Source organism: Saccopteryx bilineata, chromosome 2 (assembly GCF_036850765.1).
Source record: "Saccopteryx bilineata isolate mSacBil1 chromosome 2, mSacBil1_pri_phased_curated, whole genome shotgun sequence".
In the NCBI taxonomy this organism is placed as follows: domain Eukaryota; kingdom Metazoa; phylum Chordata; class Mammalia; order Chiroptera; family Emballonuridae; genus Saccopteryx; species Saccopteryx bilineata.
In genome coordinates this window covers 331,464,797-331,479,583 of record NC_089491.1, presented here as the reverse complement: position 1 = coordinate 331,479,583, position 14,787 = coordinate 331,464,797, and the positions used below count along the sequence as shown (strand labels likewise).

General features: G+C 39.3%; 1 protein-coding gene across 1 annotated transcript in view; it reads left to right on the top strand.

Moving 5' to 3' along the window:
* Positions 1 to 14,787, top strand: part of GRM8 (glutamate metabotropic receptor 8) — an 846,090-nt gene that overhangs the window by 680,051 nt on the left and 151,252 nt on the right. The window contains exon 8 of the mRNA XM_066262217.1: positions 1,547 to 1,683. Within this exon, the coding sequence (XP_066118314.1) occupies positions 1,547 to 1,683 (137 nt within the window). The remainder of the gene's footprint in view (positions 1 to 1,546; positions 1,684 to 14,787) is intronic.

Sequence of the window (14,787 nt, the reverse complement as noted above, 5' to 3'; positions counted from 1 at the left end):
CAGAGGGCCTGCTGAGAGAAGACAGACATGAAGAAAAGGGATTGGAGTCAGGTGAATTTGTCGAGGTAGTACAGAGTAATCCAGCAGGATGGGGCGGCGGGGAGGCTGATGGGAAAAAGGAAGTTTTATATAGATAGCGAGGCTTCATGGGACAAGAAAGCATTGAGGATATGGATCCTTTTCTACTCTTTTTTTTAAAGGGCTCTCATTTTATTTTCTTAGATTAAAAAAATTATTGATCTTTAGAGAGAGGAGAGAGAGAAAGGTATTGGGGGAGGAGCAGGAAGCATCAGCTCATAGCTGCTGCTTCTTATATGTATGTGCCTTGCCTAGGCAAGGCCATGGTTTCAAACTCGGGACTTCGGCATTTCAGATCAAGGCTTTATCCATTGCGCCACATCACAGGTCAAGCTCTTTCCACTCTTAAAACCCATGATTTTGTAAAAGTTAATAAGAGGGAGAGTAAAATTGAGCAGCAGCTATTAAAAAAAATGTGATCCTGGCTGGTTGGCTCAGTGGTAGAGCGTCAACCTGGCATGTGGAAGTTTCAGGTTTCATTCCCGGTCAGGGCACACAGAAGCAACTGTCTGCCTCTTCTCCCCTCCCCCTCCCCCTTCTCTTTCTCTCTCTCTCTTCCCCTCCTGCAACTGTGGCTCAACTGATTCTAGTGCATTGGCCCTGGGCACTGAGGATGACTCCATGGAACCTCTGCCTTAGGTGCTAAAAATAGCTCTGTTGCAAGCATCAGCCCCAGATGAGCAGAGCATCTGTCCCAGATATGGGTTGTCAGGTGGATCCTGGTCAGGGCATATGCAAGAGCCTGTCTATCTCCCTTTCTCTCACTTAAATTAAAAAAAAAAACAGAGAGAGATGAAAACATCCAAGGGAAATGGGCATTTAGATGTATTTCTTGCATCCTGCTGCTTTGAACCAGGGGGACTTTTATGATCTGAGCAGAGTGGAGACTTCCCAGTAATCACTTTTTTTGCCCACTGAGTGGTCTCCAACAGCAGCCTACATGGATATACTCTTGGGCAGAGGTAGAAGAAGCAAAGGCTTAGAAAAGAAACCAAATAGGGCAACTGCTTCAAGACAGAGCTCAGCTCAAAGTCAAGTCCACCTGCAGGGGATCTGGCTGGGTTGTTTTGCAGCCATACTTTGACCTGCTGTTTATAGTCCCTAATGTACAATAGCTGTTATATCTAAATACATTTACACTCTTCTCTATCAACTGTCATTGTCTGTAGCCAGTCTTGAATATTCAGCCCATCAACTTTTATTTATATAACTGTTAGGCCTAACTGGGACACTCGTCATTTACTTCCTTACGGGCACAATAAAGCATGTCTTCTTCCTGTACTTATGTCTGAGCGTCTTTTCGTGTAAGAGATATTATGCTATCAAGAATGACCTTGCATGGATTACAATCTTCATATCTCTGACTATGCACCATATATTTTCATCAACCATTCTTTCTTAGAGAAAAATAAGCCCGGTGGACTATCTTGCTGAGACTTTATTAATGTTGTTTTCTAAACATCTATAGGTAGTGCTGGGACACCTGTCACATTTAATGAAAACGGAGATGCTCCTGGACGCTATGACATCTTCCAGTATCAGATAACCAACAGGAGTACAGAATACAAAGTCATCGGGCACTGGACCAATCAGCTTCATCTAAAAGCAAGTATCATTACAAATGTACATTAATGGGTATTGTTCTCAAAGAGAAACACTTGAATTTGAAGTATACAACTTCTGTTAGAATACATTTTCTTGTAAATACATTTTTTTTGTATTTTTCTGAAGTGAGAAGTGGGAGGAGGCAGACAGACAGACTCCCTCACATGCCTGACTGGAATCCACCTGGTATGCCCACCAAGGGACGATGTTCAGCCCATCTGGGGCATTGCTCTGCTATAATTGGAGCCATTCTAGCACCTGAGGTGGAGGCCATGGAGCTGTCCTCAGTGCCTGGGCCAACTTTGCTCCAATGGAACCTTGGCTGCGGGAGGGGAATAGAGAGAGAGAGAGAGAAAAGAGAGGGAGAAGGGTGGAGAAGCAGATGGGTGCCCTGGCTGGGAATCGAACCTAGGACTTCCACATGCCAGGCTGATACTCTACCACTGAGCTAACCTGTCAGGGTGTAAATACATTTTTAAAAATTGTATTGCCCTGGCCAGTTGGCTCAGTGGTAGAGCGTCGGCCTGGCGTGCAGAAGTCCCGGGTTTGATTCCCACCCAGGGCACACAGGAGAAGCGCCCATCTGCTTCTCCACCCCTCTCCCTCTCCTTCCTCTCTGTCTCTCTCTTCCCCTCCCGCAGCGAGGCTCCATTGGAGCAAAGATGGCCCGGGCGCTGGGGATGGCTCCTTGGCCTCTGCCCCAGGCGCTAGAGTGGCTCTGGTCGCAAAAGAGCGACGCCCCGGAGGGGCAGAGCATCGTCCCCTGGTGGGCAGAGTGTCGCCCCCTGGTGGGCGTGCCGGGTGGATCCTGGTCAGGCGCATGCGGGAGTCTGTCTGTCTCTCCCCGTTTCCAGCTTCAGAAAAATACAAAAAAAAAAAAAAATTGTATCATGTGATCCAAACTTCCACTTGAAAATGTTATGGAAAGTCTTAAATGTTTGTAAAGAAATCTGATAATTGTAGGGATTTAATGAAAGATCTCATTTTTCTAAAAATTGGCTATATGTAAACTGTAAGGCTGGCTGGTGGTTGTGGCTGTGCAGGTTCACACTGGATTCAGAAGGATGGTAAAGGAACTGTGGAGCCAGAGAATTGTGGGCCGTTCGTTTCTTAGTCTCACTACGGCAGATGAGCAAGCAGGCCAGGAAGACCTCTTCTCTCTCTCTCAGGGCTGATGAGCAAACTGGCTGGGGAAGGGGGGGAACCTCTTCTCTGGCAAACAATGGCCCCTTCCAGTAGAGGCAGGCAATCTGCAATCTACAATCTGCCACTCTGAGGGCAAGCTCCTGTAGTCTTACACCCATGAGATGCTTCCCGTGCTCATGCACCAATCAGGCAAAGAGGGCAAGCCTAACACACTTGTTTGCCGAACATATTCTTAGGAAAATTTGCTTTTTCTGAAAAACTGCCTTGTTCAAGTCTTTGTATACTGTGTGTGGTAGAGAGTGGGTAACAGAGTATGCCATGAATGATAAAGCTGGGGCTTAAAAACAGTGTATTTCATCTTTGCCACATCATCAGATGAGACCTTCCGGCTACATCTGATTGATGAAAGTGAGTCATGATCTGTATTGACATTCCCTCTTTCATTGGCAACACCAGAGAGAGTGAATGTACCCAAAGTGATATTTATTATTTAACAGCCCTTAGAGCTGCTTGCTATCTCTCTCACCTCAGCTGCTGTCAAGGCCCAAGGCCATGTGAGGACAACTTGGATAGGCCAGCCTGAAGCAGGGTCCCAGGGCCTGGGCGTGATGCCACACACACTGGGCATTTGCCTGCCCAGGTGTCACACTGCCGTGGGGCCCTCTCTTCTCCTGCTGGGATCTGCTGGGAGTTAGGTAAGGGGAGGCCTGCAGATGGTGGAAGGGAAAGGAATCTCTTTAGATGTGCCTGATTGGTGGGCAACCCTCTAGGGGGCTCTCCTAGGGAAGGAGTCTTCAGGGACCTTGAAGAGAGCTGTCTCAGGCTGGCACTCATCAATCATAATGGGCTCTGGAGCAGGAAGTCAGTCCTGAACTTGATGGGTAAGGGAGGCCTAGGAAGTCACAGAGCACATGGCTGCTGGTGGTGGGGTGGCATGGGAAGGGCACAGTGCTTGGAGCAGTGTCTTTTTACCTCTGGGTAAGGAATTATCTCACATTTGAGCAGCCCTTGGCACCATACCGGTGCTTACTGGCTTCTTTGGGTATAGAATAGGGAGCTGCCCTTTAGTCTTAGCTAAGGATGGCCACTCTTTTGTTCAGTATCTCTGCAATAGCTATAGTATAGGACTACTTGCAGAAATCGAGTCACTGAGGATTGCTACAACAGTATTGTGTTCTCTGTAGGCAGTAAGATTGTCAAAATGTTTCAAATGCACTAGGGGTATATTCTTCTATTGTTCTATTGTTTTAATTTGTATTCCACTTTTTCCTCTATTGAAAATATCTCCTCTTCTTGATTCTCAAAGCTACCATAACATTGTGAGAGTTGAGTTCATTTCCTAAATCAATAATGAAGCTCATTTCCTAGCTGTAGCTTATCCTAACTAAACTGTGAAGCATGTGTCATACTGAGGGCGGGAGGAAGATCATTCTTGTCTCTGTGTATAACATGTCACGGGCTTTCATATGTTTGAAAATACTCAAAACATATGAATTTAGTATTTAACAGTTTTAATTCCAAATGTCCTAATATAGTCCCTACAGAAGTATGTTGACACAGCACAGCACCAAAGTTCTCAGAAAAGAAGCAGATGATGAGAAATAATAAAACTAGGTATTTATGATTTATTGGCTCTGAAATGAGTTCCTTACACTTAGCACAGTTCTACATTGAATAATGTACAAAGACAACTTCTATTTCAACTATTGCTGCATGATGTATGACCATATATCTAATTTACTATGTGTAGCAGCCTCATGATATCTTATCCATTGTTCGGCAACCCAAACTAACATTTATCCAAACACATATTTAATGACTCTATAACTTACTGTCATCAATCTGAAAACCAATAGCTTTTTGGCAAAAGCCCTTTTGAAAGTGGGTCTATATGAAATACAATAGACATGACAATAAAATTTGATATGGGCTAAAATGTGAAGATACTCTTTATCTGACTTTCATGAATGCCAAACTGCCTGTTATAGTTTTATGATTAGAGCTTTGCATAACTAAATCAAATGGTTGAAAAATACGTGTACAAATCTATAACACCCTGATACCTAAAATAATTATATACACATACAAGTACACATACACACACATCTCTCTATATCTGCATGATAAATTTATTATAAAACTGTATATTAAATCACAAGCTGATCTTTTATATACATTTAATGGCGCATGAAAGTTTTATGTTTATTATTGTGTTAGCATTCATAAAACACATCAAAACCATATGTAAGAATTATTTCTCAAGCATGGTTATGATCATTTATAACCGCGCTTGCTTTACTGAAGCAGGGAGAATGAGACCCTGAGAAGAAAAGAGAGTAAATTAGACTGTGGGGAGAGGTTATGTCAATCCTGTTGAATTCCAAAATTTATCAGGACAAACTAAATGTTTATCCCTGCGAGTTGGCTCAGTCACCAGCTTGAAGGTAGAGGAGCGGGATGCTTAGAAAATGAACATTCTATTAAAATTCTGCTTAGTACTTGGGCAGGGCACCAAACAAATTATTTGCCTTCATTATTAGTAGCACCTACTTTCTTTGGTGGTTAAGAATTAAATGAATTAATGAAATGAAGCTTTTAGTTCAGAGCCTGGCACACATGAAATCTATAACTATTATCTGTTACTAATTCAGTATCTCATGATTCTGTGTGGTCAGTATGAGGTCTGATAACATGCGTGGTCGGTAGGGAAGTGAAGGGCTTTATCAGAAGAGGCTCTTGCTTTCTGAAAGTTTGCTTTAGAAGGTTTAGAGAGGGCTCTGGCCAGTGGTTCAGTGGATTGAGCATTGGCCTGATATGATGTCCTGGGTTCAATTCCTAGTCAGGGCATATAGGAGAAGTGGCCATCTGCTTCTCTCCCCCTTACCTACCTCCTCCCCTCCCACAGTCAGTGGTTTAATTGGTTCCAGGGTGGTCCCAGATTTTGAGGATAGCTCCATTGGAATGTGACAGCCTCAGGTGCTAAAAATAGCTTGGTACTTGAGCATCAGCCCCAGACAAGGTTGCCTAGTGGATTCCAGTTGGGCTGCATGAGGGAGTCTCACTCATTATCTCCCCTTCTCTCACCTAAGCAAGAAAAATAAATAAATAAATAAAGTTCAGAGAGAATCTCCATATTTCAAATGCTGACTTTTTTTTCCCCATAGCTCATGGTCTCTGCCCATCTTTAATATTGCCCTTAATGCTTCAGAAAATCTATCTGCACTTAAAAAGTCAACTTTATGTAAGATAAATACATAATTTTGATTTTTAAAATGGATTTGATAAGTTTATTTTGTGCACATTATCTGTGCTAAGTGTTGGTCCCTCCTCTCCAGGAGCTCACAGTCCAGAGGGCAGATAGACCCTCACATCAGTAATCGTGGCGCAGTGAGACAGGTGCAATTACAGAGGTGTGTACACGGTTCTGCAGGGGCGTCACAGAGAGATGTTGCTAATCTGGCCTGATTACTGGTGGGGCTTGTTCAGGGACTTGTACTCTTCCAATATAGCCATCTCTTCTTATTCTATTAAACCAGATTTACAACAGATTTCAAACTCTCTATGGTAAACATTTATCGGCCAATTATTGGACTAAATTCTGCTAATTTCAAGGAGCCAATTTTTCTGGCTGAATTCCACCATAGGATAATTTCATACACAGAGAGTGCAGAATTAAGTATATTTGAGCACAACAAACAGGCACTGAATATATCTTAGTGGAATGAAAGCTTTTTTTTTTTTTAAAGAGACAGAGAGAGAGACAAAGAGAGGGATAGACAGGGACAGACAAACAGGATTAGAGAGATGAGAAGCATCAATCATTAGTTTTTTGTTGCGCATTGTGACACCTTAGTTGTTCATTGATTGCTTTCTCATATGTGCCTTGACTGCGGTCCTTCAGCAGACTGAGTAACCCCTTGCTTGAGCCAGCGACCTTGGGTGCAATCTGGTGAGCTTTTTGCTCAAACCAGATGAACCCGCGCTCAAGCTGGTGACCTCGGCATTCCAGTCCGATGCTCTATCCACTGTGCCACTGCATGGTCAGGCTGAAAGCATTTTTAATACAAGTAGGTTATCCTTTCCTTTGTCCTAGAAAATCATGAGGCATTTTAGTTTTTCCAAAGCATCATCTTTAGCATTTCAAAGATTATTGTGGGGTTGTTTTTTTTTCACTTTTTTGGAACTAACATATGTTCTTCATTGAGCGATTACTATCAGTTAGTCTAAACTGTTTATTTTGATTTAGGGTTTCTATTCAGTAACCTCAGTCCATGCATGAAAGGCATATTGTCTACCCAGAGTGAATTTGAGCTATTAGGTCTCTCCAGTTTGTTAGGCTGATTTTCTCGAGACAGGTGGTCCTTATTAGTGATTATAGAACATATTGGAACCTAGAGGTTCAGAGTAAACATCAAAGCCTGAACAGAGGAGGAGGGCCCATATGCTGCTTTGTGTCCACAGGGACAGGGTGTATGGAAGTTGCTGGATGAGACTAAAATAACTCTCATGGCTCATATTTTTACTTTTTGATTGAGAGCCATTTTCTTTTTGCATTACTATAAGAATGCGGCATATTTTTTCACTTCTTTTGTTTTCTTCTCTTTTTATTCGACTAAATAATTTGAGGCTAACTAAGAATGCAAAAGGATAGTGACTTCATGAGTGCCCAGTCATAATCATTAGTGGCACAGTGTCCATTGGAAAGGGTGCTTTGAAGACGAAGGTCTTCATTAACCTTGATTTAATTGTTGAGTGGGTCATTCCATAGACTTGTGTAGTTCTTGATAAGGTACTGAATTCTGAGCTTCAGTTTTTTCATTTGTCAAATGGAGATAACTGGGCATACTTTAAAGAGTAAATGCATTATAATATAGTGGTCAAGAATAAGACATCAAAGTCAGAAAGATGATGTTTGAATTCCAACTTCCCATTTATAAGTCTTACAGTCTTGGGTATGTTATTTTTACTTATCTTGGTCTCAGGTTCTTCATCTACATGGAAACAATCATAACTACTTCGTAGAGCTCTTGGGAAAATTAAAGGAAATTGCATATACAAACATCCTAGAACATTGTCTGACAAGTGTTCAGTGTTAAATGAATATGGTAAATAATAGTTTTGCTGTTTTGCCATTACAACTTACTACAAAGGACCAATAATGGATATTTAAATCTGAAATACCATGTTCTTTTCTTTGTTTGTCTTGATGTTCTGAGTAGAGAGTAACTTTAAAGAGGTGCGCATACACCATGACAACTTGTCTGTGCATATACAATAAATCCCAAGTATCTTTTTTTTTTTTTTGGTATATAAAAAACAGGCTCCATGATTGTAATTATTTGAAGACAATGAACAAAATTTCTGGTGAAATATACCCCCATTAAATCCATCTTTTCTATGCACCTGTAGTATAGTATTTATAACATGATATTTTAATTGAATATACTTGTTTACCAAATATGGCCAGTTAGATATATGCTATTTTATCAACTACCTTGGAATACAGAAGTGGAGAATTTCTAAGTCTCCTCATTTACCTCATGTGTTTACTATTTTGGTTAAATAGCCAAAGATTTTAACCAAAATCATGAGATGCATTAAAATTTTATAGAGGAACAGTTTTCCTACAGTGAAAGATATTGAAATAGTCTTAAAGTAGGACAGAATTGAAAGGAGATATAACAGTGCTTAAGGGGGTCTTGACCTCTCATTTGCTTTGATTCTTAGGAATCATGCATCTTCTCTTTGACTCTGTTTTCCCATTTGCAAAATTGTGTACATTTGAAAAGCATTCTTTCATATTAATACCAATGCACATAAAAAATAGTCAACCCTATAAGACAAGCATTATGTATAAGGCTCTCTTTCCTACAAAATATTAAAGTGAAGTCAGTTTCCTGAGACCTTTCACTACATTGCAGTAAGACTCGAAATGCACTATAAATGTTTTTATACTCTATTTTGAAAATACTTCCTTCTGCTCCCTTTCCTTGTTATAAGCTGATTCATTGTCAAAACTATAAATTTGTTTATGAGGTACAAATTTATGTTTTCAAAAAAATTTAAGTTTTGGTTTAATACTTTTATAAATGTTTATGAGAAAACAAGCCTTTGGTAAATTCATGTTTTTGACCCATTGAACAAATGTCAAAATGATTAAATTTTAATTATGTTCCTACCAAGCCAAGAGTAGGTGTTCAATACCTATTTGTTGAATACGTTATTAATAATATGCTATTTTCTAAATACTGACTGAATATGGAACAATGATCCAAGATTATTGATTAAAGAGTGGATTACTTGTACACCGATTATTTATTAATTGACTGGTCCCTGCCAGGCTGGATGCTAGATCTTTGAGGAGTACAAGGTTCAATAAAATAAACGTCCAGATGTCAAATGATTTACAGTCTATTAAAGGCAATGCTGTACTTCAATTTAACTGCAATAAAAGCATAATTAGGCAGGTACAGACTAAAGAATAAATTATAAATTCAGAAGACATAATGGTTACCTCCAACTCGGAGGATGGAATAACATTTTTTGACAGATGAAATTCAAGCTGGATTTTAAATTACTTTGGTGGCCAGAAATGGTTGGAAAAGTATATAGGCCATGAAAAAAGCACCTACTCCTCCATCTATCCATTTATCCCAGTATAAAGTGCCTCCAATGTGCCATCCCTTTACTGAGTACTGGAATGGTTTAGATGTAATTCAGATTTATTCCCTAGAGTTCATTCCTGAATGTGTAGCAGATTCCAAGGACATGCCTATCTGCCTCCAACTGTGTGCCTTTATTTTTGTCAATTTTAAACGCACATTCAGGGGTGAAGCTCTGCCCACCAGGGGGCAATGCTCTGCCCCTCCAGGGTGTCGCTCTGCCGTGACCAGAGCCACTCTAGCACCTGGGGCAGAGGCCAAGGAGCCATCCCCAGCGCCTGGGCCATCTTTGCTCCAATGGAGCCTTGGCTGCGGGAGGGGAAGAGAGAGACAGAGAGGAAGGAGGGGGGGTGGAGAAGCAAATGGGCGCTTCTCCTATGTGCCCTGGCTGGGAATCAAACCCGGGTCCCCCGCACGCCAGGCCGATGCTCTACCGCTGAGCCAACCAGCCAGGGCCGCACATTCTTATTAGCAGAGTAGGATCAGTGTTTCCAAGGAAGTGGATTCTATCTCATTCTTAAGGCTGGAGAATTGGGGAGCCATTTTGACCTGTTTCTCAATATCCCTGAGGGTATAGGTTGGGAATACCCTAAGATTTGGATGACCTTATAGAAGTCTGACATTCAGAAGTCCCCTACCATTCATATTCTTGCCTGTGTCATTTGCAGAGCTTCCTACAGTCTATAGAGCTTTATAGTTGCCGAGTAGCTTCTGATGCATATCTTAAGTAAGCAGGCCCACTCTGCTTACACCAGGACATCGTAATGCCAGCTGGAAGTGCATTGATAAAGGGGAGGACTGTTACCTACATTTTTACAGGGAGGAAAAAAGGGCACAGTTTATTTATGGAATGAGGGTGATCCTCAGTGCCCAGAACAAAGGACAATCTGAGCAGAGGACATCATGGGGAATGAAGAAAGATGGCTTAAAGCTAAATTTTATAGCGTCTCAAATATTATGAGATCACATATTGGTATTCTGTAGACTACAGTGAGCTTTCTGGTAGAGATAGGCTCAGCTTTAAACTCCAGAGAAACCTCTCTGACAGAAAAATGTAGATTGGCTGGAGAAGAGGTTGTTACGTTACTTTAATAGGGGCCATAATTAAGAATTAATTTTTCTTTTGTTTTATTTAATTGTTTGACAGATTCTCTCAGCCTTATTTATCCATATACTTGATTTGTGCCTTATTTCCATAAGATATTTAAAAGGACTTATATGTTCATCATGGTAAGATAGCCAACCAAACAAACAAGTGAGGAAATTAGAAAAAAAGAATAGAGTTAATAAATTTTAGTTGGCCTGACCTGTGGTGGCGCAGTGGGATAAAGCGTCGACCTGGAACACTGAGGTCGCTGGTTCAAAACCCTGGGCTTGCCTGGTCAAGGCACATATGGGAGTTGATGCTTCCTGCTCCTCCCCCTTCTCTCTCTCTCTGTCTCTCTCTTTCACTCCTCTCTCTCTAAAAAAAAAAATCAATAAATAAAATATTTAAAAAAAAATAAAATAAAATAAATTTTAGTTAGTAGTCAGGTGTTACTTTATCATCAATGCTTACAGTCAATAGATTCATCTAGGCTGTTTAGTAGAGTAAGAAATAATCATGCTACTATTTTAAGAACATAAAAAATTATATCATATAAAATATGACTTAATCTGATTAGAAACTGAGAAGTCAGATTCAGTTATAAGGATCTATTTCTGCACAGGCTCTTGGGATAATTTAATAGCATCTGGGGAATCTAGTAGAGCATTAGTATCAGGGAAGATATAAGTAGGGCATTAAAAAACTATCATTATTAATGAAAAATAGGAAAAGTCACAAGTGCTTGATTAGTTATTTCAATAAATAATAATGAAAATGACAGAAAAGTAAGCTTAAAATATGATAAAGGTAAAATTAGACAAGGCAAATCAAAGAATGTGGTATAACTTTTTTTGTTGTTGTTGAGTGATATTCTTTTTTTTTTAAATAAATTTTTATTAATGGTAATGGGATGACATTAATAAATCAGGGTACATATATTCAAAGAAAACATGTCTAGGTTATTTTGTCATTAAATTCTGTTGCATACCCCTCGCACAAAGTCAGATTGTCCTCCGCCACCCTCTATCTAGTTCTCTGTGCCCCTCCCCCTCCCCCTAACTCTCTCCCTCCCTCCGTCCCATGTCCTCCCTCCCCCCACCCCTGGTAACCACCACACTCTTGTCCATGTCTCTTAGTCTCGTTTTTATGTTCCTCCAATGTATGGAATCATGTAGTTCTTGTTTTTTTCTGATTTACTTATTTCACTCCGTATAATGTTATCAAGTTCCCACCATTTTGCTGTAAATGATCTGATGTCATCATTTCTTATGGCTGAGTAATATTCCATAGTGTATATGTGCCACATCTTCTTTATCCAGTCTTCTATTGAAGGGCTTTTTGGTTGTTTCCATGTCTTGGCCACTGTGAACAGTGCTGCAATGAACATGGGGCTACATGTGTCTTCACGTATCAATGTTTCTGAGGTTTTGGGGTATATACCCAGTAGAGGGATTGCTGGATCATAAGGTAGTTCTATTTTCAGTTTTTTGAGGAACCACCATACTTTCCTTCATAATGGTTGTACTACTTTACAGTCCCACCAACAGTGAATGAGGGTTCCTTTTTCTCCACAACCTCTCCAACATTTGCTATTACCCGTCTTGTTGATAATAGCTAATCTAACAGGGGTGAGGTGGTATCTCATTGTAGTTTTGATTTGCATTTCTCTAATAACTAATGAAGCTGAGCATCTTTTAATATATCCGTTGGCCATTTGTATCTCTTCCTGGGAGAAGTGTCTGTTCATGTCCTCTTCCCATTTTTTTATTGGATTGTTTGTTTGTTTGTTGTTGAGTTTTATGAGTTATTTGTAAATTTTGGATATTAGGACCTTATCTGGGCTGTTGTTTGAAAATATCATTTCCCATTTAGTTGGCTGTTTATTTTGATATCAGTTTCTCTTGCTGAGCAAAAACTTTTTATTCTGATGTAGTCCCATTCATTTATCTTTGCCTTCACTTCTCTTGCCATTGGAGTCAAGTTCATAAAATGTTCTTTAAAACCCAGGTCCATGATTTTAGTACCTATGTCTTCTTCTATGTACTTTATTGTTTCAGGTCTTATATTTAGGTCTTTGATCCATTTTGAATTAATTTTAGTACACGGGGACAGGCTGTAGTTGAGTTTCATTCTTTTGCATGTGGCTTTCCAGTTTTCCCAACACCATTTGTTGAAGAGGCTTTCTTTTCTCCATTGTGTGTTGTTGGCCCCTTTATCAAAGATTATTTGACCATATATATGTGGTTTTATTTCTGGGCTTTCTATTCTGTTCCATTGGTCTGAGTGTCTATTTTTCTGCCAATACCATGCCGTTTTGATTATCGTGGCCCTATAATATAGTTTAAAATCAGGTATTGTAATGCCCCCAGCTTCATTCTTTTTCCTTAGGATTGTTTTGGCTATTCGGGGTTTTTTATAGTTCCATATAAATCTGATGACTTTTTGTTCCATTTCTTTAAAAAATCTCATAGGAATTTTGATGGGAATTGCATTAAATTTGTATATTGCTTTGGGTAATATGGCCATTTTGATTATATTTATTCTTCCTATCCAAGAACAAGGAATATTTTTCCATCTCATTGTATCTTTTTCGATTTCCCTTAACAATGCTTTGTAATTTTCATTATAAAGGTCCTTTACATTCTTTGTTATGTTTATTCCTAGGTATTTTATTTTTTTTGTTGCAATCGTGAAGGGGATTATTTTTTTGAGTTCGTTTTCTAATATTTCATTGTTGGCATATAGAAAGGCTATGGACTTTTGTATGTTAATTTTGTATCCTGCGACCTTACTGTATTGGTTTATTGTTTCTAATAATCTTTTTGTGGAGTCCTTCGGGTTTTCGATGTATAGGATCATATCATCAGCAAAAAGTGATACCTTTACTTCTTCTTTTCCGATATGGATGCCTTTTATTTCTTTGTCTTGTCTGATTGCTCTGGCCAGAACTTCTAGCACCACGTTAAATAAGAGTGGAGAGAGTGGACAACCCTGTCTTGTTCCTGATTTAAGGTAGAAAGTCCTCAGTTTTATGCCATTTAATATGATGTTGGCTGATGGTTTATCATATATGGCCTTTATCATGTTGAGATATTTTCCTTCTATACCCATTTTGTTGAGAGTCTTAAACATAAAATTGTGTTGTATTTTATCAAAAGCCTTTTCTGCATCTATTGATAAGATCATGTGGTTTTGTTCTTTGTTTTGTTGATATGGTGTATTACGTTAACCGTTTTGCATATGTTGAACCATCCTTGAGATTCTGGGATGAATCCCACTTGATCATGATGTATTATTTTTTTAATATGTTGTTGTATTCGGTTTTCCAGTATTTTGTTTAGTATTTTAGCATCTGTATTCATTAGAGATATTGGTCTGTAGTTTTCTTTCTTTGTGCCATCCTTGCCAGGTTTTGGTATGAGGGTTATGTTGGCCTCATAAAATGTGTTTGGAAGTATTGCTTCTTCTTCAATTTTTTTGGAAGACTTTGAGTAGAATAGGAACCAAGTCTTCTTTGAATGTTTGATAGAATTCACTAGTATAACCATCTGGGCCTGGACTTTTATTTTTGGGGAGGTTTTTAATAGTTTTTTTTATTTCCTCCCTGCTGATTAGTCTGTGTAGGCTTTCTACTTCTTCATGACTCAGTCTAGGAAGGTTGTATTGTTCTAGGAATTTATCCATTTCTTCTTGATTGTTGTATTTGGTGGCATATAATTTTTCATAGTATTCTACAATAATTCTTTGTATATCTATGATGTCTGTGGTGATCTCTCCTCTTTCATTTTGGATTTTATTTATTTGAGTCCTGTGCCTTTTTTCCTTGGTGAGTCTTGCCGAGGGTTTGTCAATTTTGTTGATCTTTTCAAAGAACCAGCTCCTTGTTTTATTGATTTTTTCTATAGTTTTTCTGTTCTCTATTTCATTTATTTCTGCTCTGATTTTTATTATCTCCTTTCTTCGGCTGGTTTTGGGTTGTCTTTGTTCTTCTTTTTCTAGTTCCTTAAGGTGTGAAGTTAAGTGGTTTACTTCGGCTCTCTCTTGTTTGTTCATATAGGCCTGAAGTGATATGAACTTTCCTCTTATTACTGCTTTTGCTGCATCCCAGAGATTCTGATATGTCGTATTTTCATTTTCATTTGTCTGTATATATCTTTTGATCTCTGCGCTTATTTCTTCTTTGACCCATTCATTTTTTAGAAGTATATT